The sequence below is a fragment of the Camellia sinensis genome, chromosome 12 (genome assembly GCF_055761805.1).
Source record: "Camellia sinensis isolate YWXY chromosome 12, ASM5576180v1, whole genome shotgun sequence".
Lineage (NCBI taxonomy): Eukaryota > Viridiplantae > Streptophyta > Magnoliopsida > Ericales > Theaceae > Camellia > Camellia sinensis.
In genome coordinates, this window is record NC_138972.1 from 123,965,600 (window position 1) to 123,991,559 (window position 25,960).

At 36.4% G+C, this 25,960-nt stretch overlaps 1 protein-coding gene across 2 annotated transcripts; it reads left to right on the plus strand.

Annotated features, from left to right (window-relative positions):
- The first annotated feature begins 4,108 nt into the window (after positions 1–4,108).
- Positions 4,109–24,409, plus strand: AGY1 (Albino or Glassy Yellow 1). Of its 2 annotated transcripts, XM_082899793.1 has the most exons (20): positions 4,119–4,906; positions 5,530–5,602; positions 7,353–7,559; positions 8,821–8,923; positions 9,108–9,288; positions 9,890–10,108; positions 16,004–16,117; positions 16,194–16,307; positions 16,524–16,691; positions 16,889–17,064; positions 18,368–18,434; positions 18,516–18,662; positions 19,956–20,051; positions 20,515–20,583; positions 20,802–20,903; positions 20,983–21,234; positions 21,341–21,408; positions 23,183–23,300; positions 23,726–23,965; positions 24,084–24,409. In XM_082899793.1, the coding sequence occupies exons 1-20, from the start codon at positions 4,481–4,483 to the stop codon at positions 24,240–24,242; spliced, it is 3,099 nt and encodes a 1,032-aa protein (XP_082755919.1). In that variant the 5' UTR covers positions 4,119–4,480; the 3' UTR covers positions 24,243–24,409. The 2 variants fall into 2 exon arrangements, with proteins under 2 accessions (XP_028088038.2, XP_082755919.1); XM_028232237.2 differs by lacking the exon at positions 8,821–8,923 and having other exon boundaries at positions 4,109–4,906; positions 7,353–7,543; positions 9,109–9,288.
- The last annotated feature ends 1,551 nt before the right edge of the window (positions 24,410–25,960 follow it).

Genomic DNA, 25,960 nt, shown 5'->3' on the forward strand with positions numbered 1-25,960 from the left:
TTTTATTGCTTTGACCAAGGCATTTTTAAGAACAGGACCAGTAAGCCTTGTGTCCTTTTAGAATCTTCTCCTTCGGAATGCAGATTTTGATTTTTTAGAGTATCTTAATAACATGGCTTCTTTACCTCCTTGCAAATCAAAAATCAAGGTCATGTCATTTATTGTAAAGGTCAAATTCTTTTTACCAACTGTGAATACTTTTGTTTTTTCATTGTAACATTGGATTATTGTAACTACATCATCATCAGATTTCCTTGGATCCATCCTTCCAGTGGTTAGAGCTTGGATCAAATACCAAAATGGGGTCATTTGAAGCTCTACAAGTTGGTTTGAATTGAATTTAAGTGTTTGAAAAAAGGAGACAACAGATGAGAGGTTGGATCGGTATTGAATGCTGTAGTGAGCTCTCTTTCTGTGAAGTTTAACAGGTTTTTTCCTCCTTGAGTTTAAGTCTTTTAAAGTTGAGGTACTCATCTGGATGCTAGTTGCTTCATCACCTTGGGCTTGTGTGTTTTGGCGAGGAGTTTGTGGTGTTTTGTTGCTGATTTTTTTATCTTAGATCATAAGAAGACTGAGAGAGTTGTTCTTTCTTGCTTGGTGTTTCTAGTGTTTTGCTGCTGGTTTTTGATCTTAGCTCAAAAGAAGACTGAGAGAGTTTCTGTTTCTTGCTTGGTGTTTCCGGTGTTTCGCTGCTTTTACGTTTTGCCATTTCTAGACACTGATTAAAACATAAAGATGTCAACATTAAATCCCAGAGAAAATTGAACATGCCAAAAAAATTGGACATGTCAGAGAAAATTACAAATAAGGGAGAAAATTACAGATAAGAAAAAATTACAGAATATTGGACATGCCAGAGAAAATTGGACATTAAAAATTAAATGTCAGAGAAAATCAACAAAGCAGCATAAACATAGGAGAGAAATTTTCAATAATTGTTAAAATTACATATAGAAGTAAACACACCAGAGAAAATGAATGACAGAGAAAGGTAAACATGGCAAGTCAAAGAAAATTTCCATTCCACAATTAGCAAGATAAAACAAACAAAGTAATGTAAACATGCCACTGAAAATTACACCACATTGAAACCAAGAATTGAACAAAATAAACATACTAGAGAAAAATACACATTTTGGAGAAAATTACACATTCTTGAGGAAATTTCCATTCTAGAGAAAATTTCAATTCATAATATTAAAATGCCAGAGAAATTTACATACACAACCCGAGAAAATTAACCATGATAGAGACCACAAGAGAGGAAAGTGATGTGATGTGGTCAGAGAAAATTATAAATACCAGAGAAAGTTAGACAGAGGCAAGAGAGTAATAGACATTCCAGAAAAAAATACATATTCAAGAAAAATTTACAAAGCAGAGAAATTCATAGACAAAATCACAGAAATATGTTCAAGAATAAGATCAAAACACAAAGAAATAACTTTTTTTTCAAAATACACATGTCAGAGAAAATTCAAAGAAGAAACATTCATTCTAGTCTATAATATTAAAATGCCAGAGAAAATTAAACATGATAGAGACACACAAGGGAGGAAAGTGATGTGATGTGGTCAGAGAAAATTATAAATACCAGAGAAACTTAGACAGAGACAAGAGAGTAATAGACATTCCAGAGAAAGATAGACATTCCAATTAAAAATACATATTACAGAGAAATTTACAGAGCAGGGAAATTTATAGACAAAATCACAGAAACATGTTAAAGAATAAGATGAAAACACAGAAAATTACTTTTTTCAAAATAAACATGTCAGAGAAAATTGAAAGAAGAAACATACATCAAGCAAAAACCAGAGAAATTCAAATGCCAAAGAAATTTACAGATAAAATCACACAAACATGTTCAAGAATAAGTTCAAAACACACAAAAATAATTTTTTTCAAATTTATGTAGCTTTTTATTACGAAATTGAAACCCTAATTTATGAAAGGTTAATATAAAATGCAAATAACTGTATTTTCAGAGAAAATCTAGTTTGTATTGTAGAAAAACTTACCAGAGTTAGGATGAAACTTGAATGACGAGCTGATATGGCCTAAGATGAAGATGGGACGTGACGAAGATGAATTGAGATGACGATGAACTGTGAAAACAGGGCTAGAGAAATTTATGATGAAGGAATGGGAATGATTTTTGCAGAAGATAATGAAGCTCTAATGTCAATGGTGAAGATGATATTGAAACCCTAATTCTGCTGTTCTCTTGTTCGTGAAGATGCTGGATGCTCGGAATGGAACTCAGACGTCGGAATGAATTTCGTTTCTGTGTTGATTTTGGAAAGGGTATTTTGGTCTACAAAATAATTAAAAACGCGCGCCATGTTACTGAGGGACTTGATGCATCACTATTTTTTTTTGGTGTCCTTTATCCTCTAAATTATTATTATTAGGGACCTTAAAAAAATTTCCCTTTTAAATATATTGTGCATTTAAAAAAAAACTTACTAAAATATATATTAAAAAAATATTAATATCAACAAAACACAAAAAATAAAAGATTCAAAATTCAAAAATATATTTAAAAATTCAAAGCTAAACAAAGTGAAAATTTTGTTCGACAATGCTACGTAGTTCAAATTTTGTGGCTCAAAAGTGGCTCAAATGGCCAAAACGACGTCGTTTTGAGTACAGAACAACATAAAAATGGCCAAAACGACGTCGTTTTGGCCATTTGAGCCACTTTTGAGCCACAAAATTTGAGCTACGAGACATTTTCCAATTTTGTTTTAGAAAAATTACTATAAAAAAAAAAACAAGAAGCTATTTTTTACATGAAAAATGTTTGGTAGCTCAAAATTTTGTGTCTCAAATGGCTCAAATTTGTCAAAACGACGTCGTTTTACACTCAAAATCTGTCAAAACGACGTCATTTTGATAGATTTAAGCCATTTAAACCACAAAATTTTGAGATACCTAGCATTGTTGTTTTTACATTTTGGCAAGAGTCCCGCTTGGTAGCTCAAGAAAGTCGAGGCTCGAGTGGCCCGACTTTGACTTTTCACCCCCCTCTCTCTCTCTCTCTCTCTCTCTCTCTCCTTTCCCTCATTCATTTGTTTCTTCTTCTCTTCTTCTTCTTCTTCTTCTTCTTCTGTATTTTCTCTTCTTCAGTACAAGCAACAACAACTCTTCCAAATTTACCAGGAATTTGAAACCAGAGGTGAAATATTGCCAACTCTTCCAAATCAAAATCAATACTTACAGATTTACTTACAGAAAAAGTAGTTTGATGAATTCTAATGGGATGATCTAGAAAACAAGAGAAGTTGATTCATCAATCTAATTGGGTGTGAGGATTTCTAGTATTCTTTCTAGTTTTACTGCGTTGGGATGAGAGAGAGAGAGAGAGAGAGAGAGAGAGAAAAGAAAAAGCCTACAGTAAACAAACAACAACACCCCAATTTCTTCATCATTATCATCTCATCTTTTAGATTAGAGATCTTTCTCAAGCACACGAGTGTACAGATTTTTGTATATATATATATAGAATAAAGAAGTTGGTTTACTTACAGAAAAAGAAGTTGATTCATTGATATGTTTCGTTTGGGATGATGAATTCAAGAGAAGTAGAAAACAAGAGAAGTTGATTCATCAAACTAATTCTAATGGGATGATCCAGAAAAAGAAGTTGACTCATTGATATGTTTCGTTCATGATGATCTAGAAAACAAGGTTGAACCAAACCCAAAATCAAAATCAAAATCAAAATCGAAAACCAATTCCAAAATCAAAATCAAAATTAAAATCGAAAATCAAAATCAACCCATAGAATCAAAATCCAAAATCAATCCCAAAATCAAAATCAAAATCAACCCATAGAATAAAAAAAAACCAAACCCAAAATCAAGATTTAGTTTCGGCATCTCCTTCGGCCTCTCCGTCCATGGTGATCTCCGTTCATGGCGATCTCCTTCTTCTCTTCTCCTTCTTTTCTTTTTCTTCTTCGATCTGTTAAAAAAAAAAAAAAAAACTCAAAACGATGTCGTTTTATATAATGGAGCCATTCCGGCTAGTGTTTTTTCAAGCTACCAAACTTTATGCTTTTGGCAAATATATTTCCAATTGATATAAAAAGAACCATTTTTTTAACTTAATTTATTTTTTTCCTTGAAAACCTTATCCCCGCCATCTGGTTCATCATTCATCATCACATATCTTCATCTTCCTCTGTGTAAGAAGCTCTCTCTCTCCAACACATACACGCAAACCCTCTTGCTTCGGTTCATCTCTCAAGCAAAATACCATAGAGAGAGAGAGAGAGAGAGAGAGAGAGAGTGAAAGAGCAACGACTCAATTCAATTCTTCCTAGTATTGTTTTTTTCATATGAATCTCTCTCCATTTTCAATCACATACACCAGATTCAAGACTGCTTTTGCTGCTTACAATTCACTACTCGCCATTGCATCCCTTCTCTCCAACCATTAATTCAAATTGCCAATCAATTCATTATTGTTAGCAATGGCGGCAGTGGCAACTCCATTTGAGTCGCCGGCGGTGGTGGGGGTGAAGTCCAAGGATGTAAATTACGATACTTTCAGGAACCCTAGGCCGGTGAGTCTCTCCTTAGATTCCACCACCAGAAGAAGAAGATGCGAACCCCTTTTTCCAACCACAGCTTTCAGATTCTGCGGCCGCGGCAGACGGCGGCTTCTGCGGCGGCCCTTTGCTTTCAGTCCGACGGCATCGTTGGGAGGGCTCTTGGGTGGGATATTTAAGGGCGCTGACACAGGGGAATCCACTAGGCAGCAGTATTCCTCAACTGTTTCTCTCGTCAATGGGTTTGAAGCTGAGATGTCAACCCTTTCTGATTCCCAATTGAGGGAGAAGACGGAAGTCTTGAAGGAACGTGCTCGCCGGGGTGATTCTTTGGACTCTCTTTTACCTGTATGTCTTCTTCTTCTTCTTCTTCTTAAGTTATGCTACATACTAGTGAACCTTTGATAGAGTGCTTATTTTTGACAAAAGGTAGAGTTAATGATTAGGCAATCAAGTTTTAGAAATAGTTAATACTCATCACAAAGAAGCAATAACTACATAATTAGGTTCTTCTAACTTGAAAGGCAATAGAATCTTTGATAAGCATTCAAAACATTTCCTTTCTTTATCAATTGGGGATAGAAAAATATGTATATATATATATATATATATATGGATTGGGTGGCCCCTCTAAGAATTTATCTGGCAACACCAACAAATTAGAGTGAGAACTTCAATTTCTGGCAGGCGAATGTTTGTAACTTAACTGGTTTAGTTTCACAATCACTGTGTTACAAGAACTCTTAGGTGTGTGACACTAGAAAGATATTTGAAGCCCATAGCTTGTTTCAATAAGATTGTAGAATCCATCTTATTAAGGGATGTGTTTGAATCAAACAAGCCACTGTGTTGTTCATTTGCTTAGTGAGTTAACCAGAAGTTGTATTTCTTTATTCTTTTTAGTTGTTCTTCCATTTGTTGTTGGAAATGCAATGCGTATATTCATCACAAAAGAAATTGTTGCATTGCAGGAAACATTTGCTGTTGTGAGAGAGGCTTCGAAAAGAGTTCTAGGACTTCGACCTTTTGATGTTCAACTGATAGGTAAATTGTCATGTTGGGTTCTTTTGACTTTGTTGTAAGTTGCCTTTCCCCAAAAAAATAATCACCTAGAAAAAGCCTGAACTTCCTTTCTTTTGTGCTTAATATTACCAGGAGATTGAGAGAGGGAAAAAGTGCTTACTAACAAATAGTAATTTTGAGTTGAAGATGTAGTTTTAGTCAATACTTAAATCTTCAAAACAAATAAAATTTATTTTCCTTAACAGTGTTTGACTTGTGTATTTTTTTTTTTTCCTTTTAAGTTTTTTTCGTGCACATAACCTAGTAATATACGAAGTTATTAATTCATAGGTTACCATTTAATATACGGGCTCTTTTCGTAATTTTGTTGTGTAATGAAAATATGGACTCTTATCAACGCACGATAATGAAAAAGAAAAAGAACCCCAACACAGTCTGTTAACTAAGTCAAGACAGAAAAAATAAAAATAAAAAATGTAAGAAAATGGTTGCAATAAGTATGACACTTTCATATTTTTTGCCCAGAAAAAGTATGACACTTTCATTAACAACCCTCAAAATGTTGCAATTAGATTTCGCTCAAATACGAACTATCAATATCCACAATGCACTTACTAAAGCAAAAATTTAATAAATTTAATTTGAGCAAGCTAAGAGCAACGTTAATCATTAGACTTGCAACATGTGAAAACATTTAAGAAAGTGGTCAAGTAAGTGGGTTACTAGATAAAAATTAAAAAAAGGAAAAAAATAGTTTATGGTGAATACAACACATTATTCTTCTTTCCTTTTTCTTTCTTCCGGTGTCTATTTTTTATATTTTATTTTCTTTCCTCTAGTAGACTATTTTCAATCTTGTGCTCCACTGTTTTATGATCATCCAATTGGTGCCCATCGGTGTATATTTCTTTTTATATTCTATTAGTCTCCATTTAAATTAAAACAGTGGGATAGTGTTCAATATTTGCTTCCCTGTAGGGGTATTGCAAGTTTATTAAATCAAGTTAAACACTTTCAGTCTTGAATTATATATCTATAAGGTAGTGTTTGGCTGACTAGAGTGAAGGTGGAATGGAATGATCATTCCATTAGAATGTCCATTCTCATGTTTGGTTCGCTAAAAAAAGGATGAAAAATAGATTGTAAATGGAATCATCATTCACCATTGTAAGCGAATGGTAAGGAATGAGCATTCCATTCCATTCCATTTCACTTTCATTCCAGTGAACCTAATATAGCATAAAGTTTAGGAATAGCAGGACTCTAGCATAGGTCATAAGAGAGCCAAAAGGAATTCTTCTTTTAGCAAGTAGGCAATCTACCCTTCCAGTATTATGGCAGACAATAGATATGGAATTGCATTGATATCAAAATAGGTACGTATTTATGTATATGTATATGCATTATCCAAACAATATGCAGAAGCTGATTTTTTCTTCTTATTTTCAAGGGGACAATTGCCCCCCTGGATCCCACTGCCTCTGCCACTGACTTCACCACCAAATACTTACAACATTGCAAACACCATGTGTGTTGTGGGTGGGTGCATGTATACACACACTCCACACACACATACTTGGATCCCCTCAATCTAAATCTGGGGAGGTCTTCATGGCCATATTCTCATGCTTGCATTGAAGCCCATTGTCATTGTTATTCACAACCAGTTGGGGTCATTAAAAAGTGGGTTTTGTGTTTTCTTTTTACTCATCAATTTGAGTGCATGTGCATATCTGGAACTCTTCTGTTTTAATAACTTTTGGTCATTTAGGTGGGATGGTTCTTCACAAGGGAGAAATAGCTGAAATGAGGACTGGAGAAGGAAAGACCCTGGTTGCTATTTTGCCAGCTTATCTGAATGCGTTAACTGGGAAAGGAGTTCATGTTGTCACTGTCAATGATTATCTAGCACGGCGAGATTGTGAATGGGTTGGTCAAGTACCCCGGTTTCTTGGAATGAAGGTTGGCCTAATCCAACGTATGTCTCACTCTTTTATTATTTGTTATCCTAAGCTTCTTTTCATGTGGATTTATGCTCACTTCCAGTAAGTTGGGGATTGATCATTTCAAAGCTTGTGGCTTTGTATTTCATGCCTTGTGTGCCTTCTATCAAAAACACCTTCCATGGTCTTATTACTTTGTACATGCTATCATGCTGTATCATGCTGTATTTGCTATCAAAAACACCTTCCATGGTATTATTTAGATGCATTTTTGAAATGGGCTTTCAACTGTGGAGATAAGGAAGTGCATTTCAGGGAAGGAGGTGGATAGGCGCTTCCCAAATTACAGTGTATTGAATCTAAGTTTTTCATTTGATGAATACCTCGTTTTATATTTCTATTAGTAATCCTTATTTCAATGAAGCTCTTAAAACAACCAGCCTAACCCTTATATACCTTGCGGTACTTTAGAACTCAAATCGTGCGAAACCTGCTTTCAAGTGACCGAAGTCTTTATTTTCTATCATATTTAAATTTTCCATTTTCCACACAATGCACTTCCACTGAAGCAATGGAGAGGAAGCTGCACTTGATGAAAAATTTAGCGAGTTCCTTCTCCATTTTCAGTTTTTCCTGTAGTTTGCTTTGGTTCTAGTTTATCCAATCAAAAGGCTTATATTTTGTACTTGATTCTTCTCTCTTTACCTTTCCCTGAACGTCCCTTTTCTTCTCTCATGGTATTGTCTTATTGAATTCTGTCTACCAAATTGATTTGATGTCAGAATGACTTAAAATTATTAACTTGATTGAATCGGAATGGCTGAAAATAATTAACTTGATGTGCTTCTATCAAGTTACATTGTTCTCTTCTAGAAGGAACCAGGGGGTACAACTTTCGGCCCCCTTCCCACTTTTGCATCAAATCTGAAGCTTACTTTTTTATGTACTTGCACTGTATTCAATTTTCTCATTAGTTTTATGCTGTATCTGTCTCACCATCCTATTGAAGACCTCTTACTTTTTCATTCAGTTGCTTGGCTCTCTCATCTATTCTCCCTGAATGTACATTATCCCATTCCTGCATATGTTTTCATCCTTTTTCTGCCATTATGTTTTGTTCCATACACTTTCGTCATATTGACTTACTTACTGTTTTTAGATTTTAACTGCATATTAATTGCTTGTCATTGTGTTAGTGGAATTTTGTTTATATGTGATTTTGCAACTTCTGATTGGGTGGATGCTGGACTCTGAATTTGGATGATCACTGTAACAATGGGTTGCTTATGTTGGCAGAGAATATGACAAGTGAACAAAGGAGGGAAAATTACTTGTGCGACATCACATATGTCACCAACAGTGAACTCGGATTTGATTATTTGAGGGATAATCTTGCCACGGAAAGTAATTTTTGTGCTACGTGAATTTTTTTAATAATTAGCAACTTTCTGAAAATAACCAAAATATACTATAGTGCCGTGAAGGCAATAATGTCTTGTGTTGTCTTTATTGTTCTTTTTTTTTTTTTACAAGAGCTTGTCCAATATTGTCTCCATCCAAACTGACTATATTTCTGGTCTACAGAGTGTTGATGAACTTGTGCTGAGGGGTTTCAATTACTGTGTAATTGACGAGGTTGATTCCATCCTTATTGATGAAGCAAGAACTCCGCTTATCATATCAGGACCTGCTGAAAAACCTAGTGATCGGTACTACAAAGCTGCTAAGATAGCTGCTGCCTTTCAGCAAGATATACATTACACAGTAAAAAAATTAAACTAGCGATTGGCATATTTAATTTAGTTCTCTTTTTAGTTTGAATATTGTACAGTAAGAATTTATAATGTTTGGTTAACACTGTGAAGTGAGATTCCTTTCGTAGGGCCATTATATGACAGTTAGGTATCAACTATTTCAAGCTTATATCTTCCTGTTCTTTACCTGTAATTATGTCCTTTAAACAAGGAGCAATTTACCAACTCATTCACCTTGCATCATTGTCATTCAGATGATTTACTGAATGCAAAAATTTGAGAGTGGCTTTGGACCATTGCTCTTATTGGGAGCTTAGAACTGTTTATGTTTCTGGATTAAAACCAAATTGGGAGCTTGGAGTGTTATTTATGCTTCTAGATTAAAACAATTGCTTTTTGAAAACCATTGGTGCAAAGTTTTGTTTCTTTGAAAAAAAAAGGCAACCTAGTGCATGAGCCTCCTGCTACAGTGAGGCCTGCTCTGGGGAGGGCAAAGATGTACCAGGCCTTACCCCCATACTCAAAAATTTATTGTCCAGTTTCTTGTGGTGAGCACTGAGCAGTCAGAAGAGACCTTGTTATTCTTTTCCTTACCAGAATTGTTTTTGCAGGTTGATGAGAGGCAGAAGAGCATTTTACTCACAGAACAGGGTTATGTGGATGCTGAGGAAATTCTGGATGTCAAAGATTTATATGATCCCCGGGAACAATGGGCATCATATGTTTTGAATGCGATAAAAGCAAAAGAAATTTTTCTTAGAGATGTGAATTATATTATCCGTGGCAAGGAAGTCCTTATTGTAGATGAGTTTACAGGTCGAGTTATGCAGGTGACTCTGTTAACCCTTTTGTGCACTTGAATGGAAAATGTTGTTTTGTACAACCCTGTTGGACACAATCGTTGAGTGCACATGTTCTCTAAAACCATTCTCAATACAAAAACTTTATCCAGTACAATAAGTGCTGGAGATTTGTGTTAATGCATATAATATGATAGTGGTGTTGGTGGTAGATAGTGGCATGTATAGAATATGATAGTGGTGTTGGTGGTAGATAGTGGCATGTATATAATATGATAGTGGTAGATAGTGGTAATATATAATATGTAAGTGGCATATAATGGGTTATAATGATGTTTGTAATATCTCCTATATAAGGAGTGTCATTTGGTCTTGTAAAATAAGAAGTTTTGAATATAACAGAAATATATTCCTTCTTCCTCATATTTTCGGAGTTCTTCTTCCTCATATTTTCTAAGTTGGTATCAGAGCAACAAAAAACGCAGCAGCCCTAAAACCGTCATAGCCATGTCGGAAGTCACGTCCGAAACCACTTCAACCCCTGCCGCTGCCATTCCGGTGAAAACGTCCAACTCTCACTCTGTCCAAATCACCACCATCCGCCTAAATGGTGATAATTTTCTCCGCTGGTCACAATCTGTCCGGATGTATATCTGTGGGCAAGGAAAGATCGGTTACATCACTGGTGACAAGAAGGCCCCTGCTGTTAATGATCCGCTGTTCGACAGTTGGGACGCTGAAAACTCCATGGTTATGACATGGTTGGTCAATTCTATGGAGGAGGATATAAGCTCTAATTACATGTGCTATCCTACTGCACAAGAATTGTGGGATAATGTTAGTCAGATGTATTCTGACCTAGGAAATCAATCTCAAGTTTTCGAATTAACTTTGAAGTTGGGAGAGATTCGTCAAGGAGATGATTCCGTCACCAAATATTTCAATTCGTTGAAAAGGTTGTGGCAGGATCTTGACATCTTCAACACATACGAATGGAAATCGGTTGACGACTGCAACCACCACAAGAAAACTGTGGAAGACAGCCGTATTTACAAGTTTCTTGCCGGCCTCAACATTGAGTTCGATGAAGTGCGAGGAAGAATTATTGGCAGACCTCCTCTCCCATCCATTGGCGAAGTATTTGCCGAAGTCAGAAGGGAAGAGAGCCGAAGGAGCGTCATGCTTAAGAAAAAAGGTACTGGTGAATCAATTGAAATTTCTGCTTTAATTAGCGATGCTGCGGCCAACAAGGCTGCAAATTACCAGCGCAGGTTTGATGATAAGCCACGGGTCTGGTGTGATTTTTGCAACAAGCCTCGCCATACACGCGAAACGTGTTGGAAGATCCATGGCAAACCTGTCAACTGGAAAAGCAGCAAACAAGGAGAGAAGAATCGTGGCTTTCCTACCGCTAATGAAGCCGATTCAGGTCCCTTCAACAAAGAGCAGATTGATCAACTCTTAAAGCTGATAAAATCCAACTCCTCATCCGGTACTCCTAGTGTTTTGTTGGCACAAACAGGTAGAAATCCTAAAGCCTTCTCTTGCCTAAACTTCTCTCCGTGGATCATAGATTCCGGTGCCTCCGATCACATGACTAGTTTTTCCCATTTATTTAGTACCTATTTCCCTTGTTCTGGTCATGACAAAATCAGAATAGCCGATGGTAGTTTTTCACCTATTGCAGGAAAAGGATTTATTAAACTAACTGAGAAAATTAATCTCAATGCTGTTCTTCACGTCCCCAACTTAGCCTGTAACCTTTTGTCTGTCAGTAAACTATCTAAGGATTCTAATTGTCGTGTTACATTTTTTGAATCCCATTGTGAATTTCAGGACCAGAACTCGGGGATGATGATTGGGCGTGCTAGGATGCTTGAAGGTCTTTACTACTTTGATGAAGTACCTGTTAGTAATAAAAAAGCTCAGAGCTTTAATAGTACTAGTTCAATCTCTGTTCGAGAAAAAATAATGCTATGGCACTATAGGCTAGGACATCCTAGTTTTCTTTATCTGAAACATTTATTTCCAGAATTATTTAAAGGGATTGATTGTTCTTCTTTTCATTGTGAAAGTTGCATTTTTGCAAAATTTCATCGCTCTACTTATTTGCCAAAACCTTACCAGACTTCCAAACCTTTTTATTTGATTCATAGTGATGTTTGGGGCCCTTCTAAAATCACTACTCTTTCTGGTAAAAGATGGTTTGTTACATTTATTGATGACCATACCCGCTTATGTTGGATTTATTTGATGAACAAAAAATCTGACGTGAAAAATTTATTCACAAATTTTTACAATATGATTGAAAACCAATTTCAAACCAAAATTGGTATTTTACATTCTGATAATGGAACAGAATATTTCAATGAGCAGTTGGGTGAGTTTTTGGCAAAAAATGGGATTTTTCATCAATCTACATGTCGGGATACCCCTCAACAAAATGGCATTGCAGAACGAAAAAATAAACATCTACTTGAAGTTGCACGTGCTATAATGTTTTACATGCATGTTCCTAAATATTTATGGGGTGAAGCAATTTTAACAGCCTCTTATTTGATAAACAGGATGCCTACAAAGGTGTTAACATACAAAACACCTTTCGATTGTCTCAAAGCTTTTTTTCCTGACACGAGGTTGTTTTCTGATTTACCCGCCAAAGTTTTTGGATGTACTGCCTATGTTCATGTTCCTAGTCAATTTCGTTCAAAACTTGACCCCTGTGCTATAAAATGTGTTTTTTTGGGATATTCCTCAAACAAAAAGGGGTATAAGTGTTTCGATCCTCAAACCAAGAAATTTCATGTGAGTATGGATGTGTCATTTGTGGAAACAAAATCCTATTTCCCCAACACTTCTCTTCAGGGGGAGACAAGTGGAGTAGAAGACCGTTTTTGGGATATTTCTATCCCGCTCCCCAATGTCATTTATCCTACACAAAAACCACATCTGTCTGATAATGATCACTTAGGAGAACCAAGTTCTATGGTGCCTAGTCAAGAAGATTCTTGTTTAGGGGGAGAAGTACTACAAAATGATCTAAATCCTGAGCTTCAGGTTTATACTAGGAAGCGATTTCATCTGAAGAATAATGACCTGAATGTCCATCCTAATGACCCGAATGTCCACCCGAGTTCTGGCATCGAAATTTTAGGTAATCCTATTCCTTTTATTTCCGACCTTGATGTTCCTATAGCAATTAGGAAAGGTGTCCGAAATTGCATTAAACATCCTATTGCAAATTACCTCTCCTATCAAAGACTGTCTAAAAACCATAGAGCTTTCACATCTAGGATTTCACACTTGTTTGTTCCAAGAAATATACAGGAAGCATTGGATGATCCGAATTGGAAATTAGCAGTCATGGAGGAGATGAATGCTTTAAGGAAAAGTGGTACTTGGGAGATAGTTGATCTACCCAAAGACAAGAAAACAGTTGGGTGTAAATGGGTGTTTACGATAAAATGTAACGCAGATGGAAGCGTTGAGAGATACAAGGCGAGACTGGTGGCTAAAGGCTTCACTCAAACTTATGGGATCGACTATCAGGAGACGTTTGCTCCTGTTGCTAAAATAAATTCCATCAGAGTACTGTTATCTCTTGCAGTAAATTCAGATTGGCCTCTACATCAACTTGACATTAAGAATGCATTTCTCAATGGTGATCTTGAAGAGGAGGTGTTCATGAGCCTACCGCCGGGATTTGAGCAGAGACTTGGAAGCGACAGAGTATGCAGATTGAACAAGTCATTATACGGACTCAAACAATCACCAAGAGCGTGGTTTGAACGCTTTGGGAAGGCAGTTATCAGTTGTGGCTTCTCGCAGAGTCAAGCAGATCACACAATATTTTATAAACATTCAAAAAACAGTAAAATTGCAATTTTGATTGGTTATGTTGATGACATCATTTTAACTGGTAATGATGAAGCAGAGTTAGCAGCCCTCAAAGAGAAACTCGCAAAAGAATTTCACATTAAGGATCTGGGAGCTCTCAAGTATTTCCTCGGAATGGAATTTGCAAGATCCAAGGAAGGTATATTCGTTAATCAGAGAAAATATGTTCTTGATCTCCTTGGAGAAACAGGTATGCTTGGTTGTAAGATGGTGGAGACTCCGATCGAGCCTAACTTGAAGTTACAAGCTGCTAAGGCTGAAGAAGTCAAAGAGAGGGAACAATATCAGCGACTTGTCGGGAAATTGATTTACTTGTCTCATACGCGGCCTGATATTGCCTTTGCAGTCAGCATGGTAAGTCAGTTCATGCACTCACCAGGGGCAGAGCACTTTGAGGCCGTTTATAAGATCTTAAGATATTTGAAAGGAACTCCAGGGAGAGGCTTACTGTTCAAGAAACATGGACATCTTCAAGTTGAAGTATACACAGATGCAGACTGGGCAGGAAGTGTTACAGACAGGAGATCAACATCCGGATACTGCTCCTTTGTAGGTGGGAACCTAGTTACATGGCGGAGTAAAAAACAGAATGTGGTAGCTAGAAGTAGTGCAGAAGCAGAGTTCAGAGCTGTTGCCCATGGAATCTGTGAAGTAATGTGGATTAAAAGAATTCTTGAAGAATTAAAGCTTTCTCACCCGACACCTATGAAGGTCTATTGTGACAACAAAGCAGCTATATCTATAGCTCATAATCCAGTTCTACATGATCGCACAAAACATATAGAAGTGGATAAACATTTCATCAAGGAGAAAATCAATGCTGGCATAATCTGTATGACCTACCTTCCAACAGGTGAACAATTAGCTGATGTGCTAACGAAGGGACTACACAAGAAGCAATTTGATAAGCTGACTAGCAAGCTGGCTATGGAAGATATCTTCAAACCAGCTTGAGGGGGAGTGCTGGAAATTTGTGTTAATGCATATAATATATGATAGTGGTGTTGGTGGTAGATAGTGGCATGTATAGAATATGATAGTGGTGTTGGTGGTAGATAGTGGCATGTATAGAATATGATAGTGGTAGATAGTGGTAGATAGTGGTAATATATAATATGTAAGTGGCATATAATGGGTTATAATGATGTTTGTAATATCTCCTATATAAGGAGTGTCATTTGGTCTTGTAAAATAAGAAGTTTTGAATATAACAGAAATATATTCCTTCTTCCTCATATTTTCGGAGTTGGTGATATAGAGGGCTTATCCTTGGCTTGTGTCCTTGTCAACTGGTGTTCCTTTGTTTATCTTCATTATTGCATGCTTAAACCACACCTCCAGATTCTAGTGAAATCCCAACTTGCAGGTTGAGAACCAACAATATTACCAACAATCTCATTGTATTGGCAGTGTCACAATTCATGCATGCTTGTGGCAAGAGTTGTGATGTAATATGTTGAGAATACATGATTATAAACCATCCTTATGAGGACAATCTGGCAAGTATTTGTCTTCTTATCATAAACACATGAACATTTTGAGGCTGATTCCAAAAAATAAAATAAAAAATAAAAAAATTGAACGTTTTGAGGGTTCAATTAAATATGAACTAGGTCAGGAACTATTCAGCATTTCTCTTCCTATTATAAAATGAACTTATTCAGCTTTATTTATTAGATTACGCTAGAGTCCCAGAATATTTATACCATGACTTTAAGTTGCATCCTGGTTTGGTCTCTACTTCAGCTATGGTCTAAACTCTCCCAACTTTTTGAAATTTGAAAGAGCATTTATTATGAGAAAATGCAATTAATCTGTGGTAGTGTAATTTTGTGTAAAAAATGATGGAAAAGGGCAGTACTTTTCTCCTCCCCCCCTTCCATATCTCTGCCTCTCTCCCACATCTTTCTCCATGCATGATATGATCATGCATGTGGAACATGCACCACCTTCTGGTGTCAGATAGGTGAAAGGAGAGTAGATTTTTTAAGGACTTCTTAATGTTTATAGTTGGTTACTTGGTGTTAGGGGAGACGTTGGAGTGATGGACTCCACCAGGCAGTTGAAGCAAAAGAAGGCTTGCCCATTCAAAATGAAACTGTGACCCTGGCATCGATTAGCTATCAAAACTTCTTTCTTCAGGTTTGGGAAAGCATTTTAGAAACTCATTCTCCTTTCTTTTAACTTTCTGATATTTGGCTTCAATGGTATGTTATAGTTCCCAAAACTTTGTGGCATGACTGGCACTGCGGCAACTGAGAGTGCAGAATTTGAGAGTATTTACAAACTGAAAGTTACAATTGTGCCTACAAACAAGCCCATGATAAGAAAGGTTTGTATTTGTTTGAGCATGCAATTTATTATTTGCAATGTTGCAGTCCATGCTTGTAATCTTACCACTGAGACTCAAACCTGAATGTGAGAGGAAATATGGAGAATTTAATGATATGATAAATTAAATAAGCACATGTATGGTGTACATCCATACACATATATTTGTATGTTTAATGCCTACCACATCTCATTTCTTTACCTTTTTTTTTTCCAGGATGAATCTGATGTGGTGTTCAAGGCAACCACAGGAAAATGGCGAGCAGCTGTGGTAGAGATTTCTAGAATGCACAAAACAGGTCGCCCAGTGCTTGTTGGCACGACCAGCGTTGAGCAGAGTGATGCATTGTCGGAACAGTTGCATGAAGCTGGAATCCCTCATGAGGTGGGATTCAAATGATTTTCTTAATCGTAAGCTATACTAGTTGTGGAATATGTAGACATTGATTACACTCCATGACAAACATTTATGTATAATTTAGTGTCTTGTTGATGTCTATTTTATATAATATGGAATCAAACTTCCGTACTATCAAGTCTTCCTCATTTGAAAAGATTTTAACTATCACTGCTTATGTAAAGGTTCTCAATGCGAAACCAGAGAATGTGGAGAGAGAAGCTGAAATTGTAGCACAGAGTGGTCGTCTTGGGGCGGTAACAATTGCTACCAATATGGCTGGTCGTGGAACTGATATAATCCTTGGTGGTAATGCAGAATTCATGGCAAGGTTGAAGTTACGTGAGATGCTGATGCCAAGGTATCATCCGAGCTTTTATTGAATTGATAACTTGCACCAATTGGTTGTTACATTGCTTATCTCCATATTCTTCATTCAGATACAGCCTCTACTGAAAAGGAAGTGTAAAAGAAAAACTTCTATGATGTTCCTTGAGTATGAATCTAGTAGATAGGAATACTGCCTACAGAAATATTTATTTACAATGCATTCTGCTTATTATCTTGTTTACCCTCAATCTAATACTATCCAAGTTTAGGGCCTTAGGCGTGGCCATTGGTGCGGTGGGTGGCCAGCCCAACCTGACATCAGGCCTAAATCATCTTTCTGCAGTCTGACCCTAAGTAATAACTGAAGGCCTGGGGACCTCCAAATCTAGCTTACAAAGCCTCATTGAATTAGATTGTTTTATACTCTTACCTTACAGAAACAATGCAGTAGTCAAGTGGTATTCAATTGTGTTTTGAACTAGTTTGGGTTCAAGCTTTCTGGTTGTGCTCTTTTAAAAGATATTTCCATAGTTAAGAATAACATAAACAATACTCTTTTGTCTATCTGTGTTTGTATATGGAATTTGAGGAGACTTTTTCAAGTCAAAATTGCAAATTGGACATGCTGTAAAATGTGACCTCTTGGTTTATGGGTCTATGGTGGTGTTTGGTGCATCTTATAGTTTTTATTTATTTATTTTTTATTTTGGGAAGATGTGCCAATTTGTTTGGTACAATTTCGGCTTACAACTTACAAGGCAAAAATAGCTTAAACAAGCTAAAAAAAACTGATCATCTGGAAGCTGAGGAAGGTGTGTTTTTAGCTTCTGCTTTCTGATTACCAACTTTTAACTTGAGAAAAGTTGCATCAAACATGCCTTATGTATCAAGCATGCTCAAGCCTTGTGATGGTCAGGGTGGGCTTGACAGGCCATCAGGATGATAGCCACCCCTAGCTTCTGTCACATCACATGATTATCTTTGTCAGATTTGCATAATGTTGCCCTGTTATTATTATTTTTTTCTTTTCTTTTCTGAGCACATGTTACTTGCATTAGGAGGAAAAAAAACATCCCTGCAGCCGATACTATATTCTTACAACACTTGAAACTTCATAGTATCATGGTGCTTATTTGTCATATTGGTAACAGAAATTGGCAGGAGCTTCTTCTGTTTCTCCTGTTTAATGCTATTACATGATTTTGCACATATGGCATGAAATTGTATCATTCTGAAACTGCAAGATTTTGTTAAGAAGCAATCTGCAAGTTTAGATGGCATATTGCACCTCAAGCCAGTCATTACCTTGTTTCTGAAATGATAATGTGCTGCAGAGTTGTTAAACCTGCCGAAGGAGTTTTTGTATCTGTCAAGAAACCACCACCAAAGAAGACATGGAAGGTTTGTTTTGATGTATGTAAAATTGTTCCCAATCAAGTTTGCTATGTTTTGCAGTTTCATTACCATTATATAATCTTCCAGGTAAATGAAAACTTATTTCCATGCACACTTTCCAAAGACAATACTAAGTTGGCTGAGGAAGCTGTACAGCTAGCTGTCAAAGCATGGGGTCAGAAATCGCTAAGTGAGCTTGAAGCGGAGGAGCGGCTATCTTATTGTAGTGAAAAGGTGAAATGCATTGAAGATTCCAATTCTTTCTCTACAAATGAAGATTATAATTTTAGTTTATGTCCCATATCAGTAGATGAGCTTAAACTTTTAGACTAGTTGGTTATTAGCAATTTAGCATAGTATTAGAGCAAGCAAATGTCTTGTGTTCAAACATCTCACTTACCTGATATTGTAATACATGCATTTTTTGGCTCATTTATGGTGGGGAGAATATAAAATGATTAAGTTGCACCTTGTCTATGTCTGTTTGTGCACCTATTCAATCCAGTTTGTGTGGTTTTGTCTATTTGTTTCTCCATGTGCGAGACAAGGTTGTACATGAGGGAGGAAGAGTGTTAGATAGCTAGATGTACATTGTTGGCCCTTTTTCCTAACAAATTGAACTTATGGTGCTAGGAGGTTCTAGGTTCAAGTCCCACAATATGTGTTTATTCCCACTTTATGTTTGTTATTGTGCACTATGTTTTGTGTGTCTGTGCACTTGTCAAGTTTAATTTGTGTGTTTGTCTGTTTGTTTCTTCATGTGCTAGTTGCACGTGAGGAAAGGTGTTAGATGAGTTGATTGTTTTTGATAAATAAAGACAATTTTATTAACGAAATAGCATCAAGCCAATGCTAACGAATACATCTAGGATTGTCAACAAAACGCAAACCTAAACACGGAGAGCATCTAAAAAATCCATGAAAGCAAACAAATCCAGGGACATAGTTCCGGTCACCCAGCTATAAAAAATACCAAAAACTGAGCCTTCATTCAAACCACTGAGTCATCCACACCCTGAAAAATGTGCCGATTCCACTCCAATCAAATCGTCCACATCAAACACAAAGGTGCCAAAGGCCATACCTTCCTCCGCCTCTTCCCAACCCTACCCCCTCTCCAACTGTGGAGTACACCCACAACAGTCCCTGGCAGCACCCATACCATACTGAACAAGGAAAAAATCAACACCCACAAAACTGATATGCCACAAAGCAATGAAGAAGCAAATGAGACACCTTAAGTTAGATGAGTTGATTGTTAACAATTTAACATATATTAGAGTAGACAATATTTTGTGGTTGTACCTCACTACCTACTTGATAATTTATAACATGTTCATGTGTTTGCCATGTTTATGATGGATATCCTAATAATTAATTAATGCCTCTCTCTAACAACTTAGCTTTTAGTCAAGTTGGTTGTTTATCATGAATAATAGTGCTAATTGTTTTTCAACATAGACATAACATGGATATATATATATATATATATATTTATATTTCTACTAACATATTTTGAATTTTTAGGGGCCTGCTCAAGATGAAGTAATAGCAAAGCTGCGCAATGCTTTTCTAGAAATTGTTACAGAATATAAGGTCTACACTGAGGTGGAAAGGAAGAAGGTAAATCTGCTCCCTGATTTTTTCCCTACTAAATTCTTGTCCATTGGTATAAATTACAGAACTTTTTAAGGTAAAGCAAAGGGAAAATTTGAATTTTGTATCTCTGTCATATATTTATGGAAAATAGTTCACACAGTCCGCAAGGACCCAACTAGTAGATATGCTTTTTGTATGATCAAATTTCATAGTCTATAGTCAAGTGCCATAATGGAATAATTTTTGGCTTGTAGTTTGTCTGACACAAATCATTAGCATCCAGTCATTTAAATTATGAAATCTCATTGGTTTGATTAATTTATCAAATAATTTTCATCAAAGTTTGTTCAGTTTTTGTGCAATAGAAATCCAATTAGAAATTTCTAAAGTAAGAATGTCTAAATGGAATAAATCAATTCATCACAGGAACCTGGATTGTAATGATTCAAAACTTTCTTTAATGAGAAGTATAATATCATCAATGCAGGTGGTGTCAGCCGGTGGACTTCATGTGGTGGGGACAGAACGCCATGAGTCACGTCGAATTGATAATCAGGTTTAACTTCTACATTTTGTTTCGAAATTGGCAATTCAAGTTTAAAAAATTGATTGAACATTTTCTTTTTCTTTCATTTTTGTTTTGTTTTGTTTTTTTTTTTTTAAAATTCTTTTGTGTATTTCCATCACTCTTTTTCTTGGCTGCTTTTCATTGGAATAATTTTTCACCTAGAAAGAATTTTTTTTGCAATCAAACTTGCAATTGTACTTGTACAGCTGCGTGGTCGAAGTGGCAGGCAAGGGGATCCTGGAAGTTCTCGCTTTTTCCTTAGTCTTGAAGATAATATCTTTCGGATTTTTGGGGGGGATAGAATTCAGGTTTAAACTCTGGACAAATCTACTTGTTTGAGCTGCTTCAAGATAGGCTTTTAAAAATTCTTAACCTTGTGAATTGTAGGGTTTGATGAGAGCTTTTAGAGTTGAAGACCTACCAATTGAATCCAATTTGCTGACAAAAGCGCTTGATGAAGCTCAGCGGAAGGTGGAGAATTACTTCTTTGATATTAGGAAGCAACTTTTTGAGTATGACGAGGTTTTGAACAGCCAAAGAGACCGTGTATATACAGAGAGAAGACGAGCCCTTGAATCTGACAATCTCCAGTCTCTTCTTATTGAATATGCTGAATTGACAATAGATGACATCTTGGAGGTAAATTGAATCTGAGGTGTAATAACTTTATTAGTTAAATGTCTTCTATATCTTTTTACACAAACCGTTGGCATATTTCGTAGTTTGACTTCAATAATATGAACAGGCAAATATTGGTCCTGATGCTTCCAGGGAAAGCTGGGATCTTGAAAAGCTCATTGCGAAACTCCAACAGTAAGTGCCACCCTTCTTCCTGGGTGTAGTTGGTATTCAAGTCTAAATGTGTGTGATAATTGAAACACTAGTCGTACTTTTGGGAATTATCCTGTTTTTCCTAATTCTTGCATGGGGTCTAGCACAGAGTGATGACAGGTTTAACCTTTGTGTCTACATTTTCCAAGTGACAAAACATAACTTTACCTCATCAGATTTCTGGAATATCACCGGTGACTGATTTTTGTGTTAATTCCTTGCTGAGTTAATGAACTAAGTACATACAATTCTATAGAGGGGCCATGTCCATGTACACCTACACTTCTTGGCAAGCCCTAGATACATAACCAATACTAGTTAAACGTTGCATGATTTTATAATAAATTCAGGGCCGGCCCGGAGTTATTAGGGCCATAAGGCAAATTTTTTAAATTGGACCCTTCATGTATTATTACCTTTAAAAAAATTTGTTTGGATAAAACAAAAAGGATAAAAATTTATTTCTATTGCATTACAATTCAACAAAATTTAGATAACAAATATATATATATATATATATATATAATAGTTGAATTTCAATTAGTTGAATCGAATCTTTATTTTTTAACTTATCAATGCTATAAGAACTAAAATTAATTGGGGGTAAGGATGAGAATTTTCGACACAACTCAAGCAATATATAAAATTCGTAAGTTAGGGTTGACTATTTTTCAACATGAATCTAAGTATGACACGATTTAATAATATGAATTATTAGTTATATATTTTAATATTCACTAAGGGATACGATGACATTTTTTTAATCTTTTATTTAACTCCATCTAACTGAATAAAAAAATATGTAAAATAATAATTAAGGCTAATATCTTTTTTTCATTTAAGATATGTATTTTTTTGTTACCTATTTTAGAGTCAATCTAATAAAAAATATATAGTAATAAGGTACAATTTTTTTAATTAGAAAAATGCAATTGAATTAAAATCAAACATTTTATGAATAATTTCATTTAATAGAAATAAATTTTTACATTAAATATCAATCGGACACGAATCAAAATAACACCATACAACAGCATGAAAATAAATGAATTGAACTAATTTTAAAGTAATTATGAAATAACACGACATGATACACTCCCCTAATTAGGGGCCCTAAATTTTGTTCAAAATTGGGGGCCCGAGGCGACCGCCTTAGTGGCCTCACCTCAGGGCCAGCCCTGAATAAATTTCATAGTTTTGTAGACTTGATAGACAATCTTCAGGCACTTGACCAACACTTCATAAGAGTAGTTTTTGGCACTTCTTGGTTAAATAGGATGAACTCACACCAATGCGTCTACCTCAAGTGCAATGGACACTTTCCCATGTAGGAGAAGAATATAATTGTAAATTGGAAAAGGAAATGAGAGAGATAGAACTAGCAGTAAATCATATTTGTGAAGTTTCATCTTCCACATTATGCAAACCTTAATTTGGATGTTTAGAATATTAATAAAAGTTTGCATACTTTTTTTAGGCCATTGAGTTAGAAATTTATTTATCTCATATATGCCCACATATATAAGAAAAAAATGATATATGTATACATCCAAAAGCTATATTTATTTACATATCTCGCCCTTGTTTGTGTCTAACTTTTTGAGAACTTGATGTGTCGGTGTTTACTTCATGTGGTGCGTCTGTGTCCAATGTACATGCCCGTGCTACTTTGCTAATGATAATTGCTTGCTTGCATGTTGGTTATCTCTTTAAAATTCAACATCGCTGATAATTCCTCATATTACTGTATCTGTAGGTATTGCTATTTGTTGAATGATTTGACTCCAGATTTGCTGGTGAGCAAATGTTCAAATTATGAAGAGCTGCTGGATTACCTTCACCTTCGTGGTCGTGATGCATATTTACAGAAAAGGGTTGGTACTTTTTTGTGTCAAATGATTGGAAGATTTTCCTTGTATGTAAATTAGTCTCTGGTATGCTGCATCTGCTCACAAACTTGTGAAGTCTTATTTTTTAGTGTGTCCATGATATGTATGGTCTGAACCCATTATTTCTACAGCATTAAATTAATTATTATTTTTTAAAAAAAATTCTTTCTTACTTTTCTAGCTATGATACAGATTCATAAATTTCCTTTCATTGTTTTTTGTTGGTTTGGTAATCCAAATAAATTTCAGAGGTTCACAGCATTCTTCCTCTGACTTTATGAAAATTCATCTATGATAGCCCAAGTTATGTTGACTTTGTTCTATATTCCATGCTCAGGAACTCAATTCCTTATCATTCATTTTTTAAAAATTACTAATATACTACTTTGTTTTATAATATGCTTTTTCAGGATATTGTGGAGAAACAAGCACCAGGCTTGATGAAAGAAGCAGAGAGGTTCCTAATTCTGAGTAACATTGATCGCTTATGGAAAGAACACTTGCAAGCACTCAAGTTTGTTCAGCAAGCTGTAGGTTTACGTGGATATGCACAGCGGGATCCACTCATTGAATATAAGCTTGAAGGCTACAACCTTTTCATAGAGATGATGGCACAGATTAGAAGAAATGTGATATATTCAATATATCAGGTTTGTAGTTACTGGAACTGGGTTACAAGTTACAACATCATTATTTTGTCCATCCATGTGAAACATGCAGTTTGCTAATTCTTTTCTTGTCTCAAATGCAATGTCTTCTTTATGTCAGTTTCAACCAGTGTTAGTGAAGGATCAGGAACGACGACAACAGAAAGAGAAATCAGGTGAGTCGGTTGCAAATGGAAGAGGTAGTGGTAATAATAACCCTGGTCCTGTTGGCATCGTTGACTCCTCTTCAGCAGTTGTCAGGCCCCAGTCTAGTGCATGAAACTCAAAAGGAATGGGAGCAATGTAAAGACTAATCTGATTGTTTTCGATGCCATAATAGAGCCTCATGTGTTGTATGGTACATATTTGTCAAAGAGTAACTAGTGTTGAATGTAAAGAAACTAAAAGATCAGTAAATGAAGGTTAAGCTGCTTTATTTTGACATTAGCTTCTTCTTGTACTCATTTCAAGTCTTACAGGCAATGGTAGACTTCAGCACAATTGTTCAGTAACTCAGATTAGATTGATGGTTGTATTGTACACTGAATGGCAGAACATGGATGTTGAAAACTACACTTGTAAGTAAGAGTCTAATTAATCACACGATTACATATTATATTAACAGTTGGTATCAGGACCCATTTTCAGTAGGCCGACATCATTTGATTGTTTTTGGAAATTATTTCGTACTCTTGGAACAAAGATGATATGGTGTCTTAATTTGATTTTTTTTTAATTGAAACAATAGAACCACCATTTTTGTGTTTGTTTTTAGTAGACAATAGAATGAATGTCCCAACATAACTTCTCAGATTTTTTTTTCACTCACACACGAGTCAATCGTGTGTTGCTTACTATAAAGAATAGCCTTTATAGGCATGTCAACTGTTGACTTCATTACACTAGATGAGTTTTGCCTCGTACATCTACACTTCCGTGGAAAGGATGGAACTATGTCCCATATAACTTCCAAATTAGGGATGACAATTTAAAACCGGCCCGACGGGAATCCCCGATCCTGATCTCGATTTAAGCGGTTTTTTTTCTAAAAAATATCCCCGACGGGGAGGTGACGGTATTTGAAAATCAATTCCCAATCTGTCACGGGCCGGGGATGGTGATCAGTGTTTGATCCCCGGCCCCGCCCCCGTCTCCAGCCCCATCCCCAAATTTCTCCGAAGTAAAATTACTTTTATACCCCTTATATTTATATTTATATATATATATATATATATAATAATAAACCAACTCTCTTCCTCACTCTCATCTCAACTCAACTCTCTCGTTCATCTCTCTCTCCCTCACTCTCATCTCAACTCTCTCCCACTCTCTCGTTCATCTCGCTCGCTGTCAACTCTCTCTCTCTCGCGGTCACCGACGGCGACGTCAGCACCACCGCTGGCCCCGACTCCCCCTCTCTCTCACCGATGGCGACATCACCACCACTGCCGCACAACGTCTGTCTCTCTGCCACCACCACCGAACCCACAGCCACCGCCAGTCACTCTCGATCTCGATCTCTGTCACCACCACCGAACCCACCGACGGCGTCGCTCAGATCTGTCTGTGTTAGATCTGTCTCTGTGTGTGTGTGTGTGTGATCTGTGTGGGGATGACAATATATGTGTGTGAGTGATCTGATATGCGATTAATTTTTTTTTTTTTAAAGTTTAAATCTATATTTGTTGATGATGATAAAACATAGTATTTTTTGTTTCAGATCTGTGTGTGTGAGGCATCTGAATTTTTTTTTTTTTTTTTTTTTAGCCGGGGAATGCTCGGGGTCGGGGAAACCCGATCCCCGTTGGGGGCGGGGGTGGGGGCAGTGATAGGATCCTCGTCGGGAATCGGGGCCGGGAAAAATCCGACCATCGGAGATCGAGGCCGGGGAAAATTCGACCATCGGGGATCGGGGATGGGGAGTGTGTTCCCCGGCCCCGCCCCACCCCGTTGCCATTCCTATTCCAAATGATGGATATTAGTCCAGCCAAATCAATG

Coding starts and splice junctions, on each gene's coding strand:
- AGY1 (XM_082899793.1), top strand. CDS start 4,481: ATGGCGGCAGTGGCAACTCCATTTGAGTCGCCGGCGGTGGTGGGGGTG. Junction 17,065..18,367: donor CGTGAGATGCTGATGCCAAG/GTATCATCCGAG, acceptor AATGTGCTGCAG/AGTTGTTAAACCTGCCGAAG. Junction 23,966..24,083: donor TGATATATTCAATATATCAG/GTTTGTAGTTAC, acceptor TCTTTATGTCAG/TTTCAACCAGTGTTAGTGAA.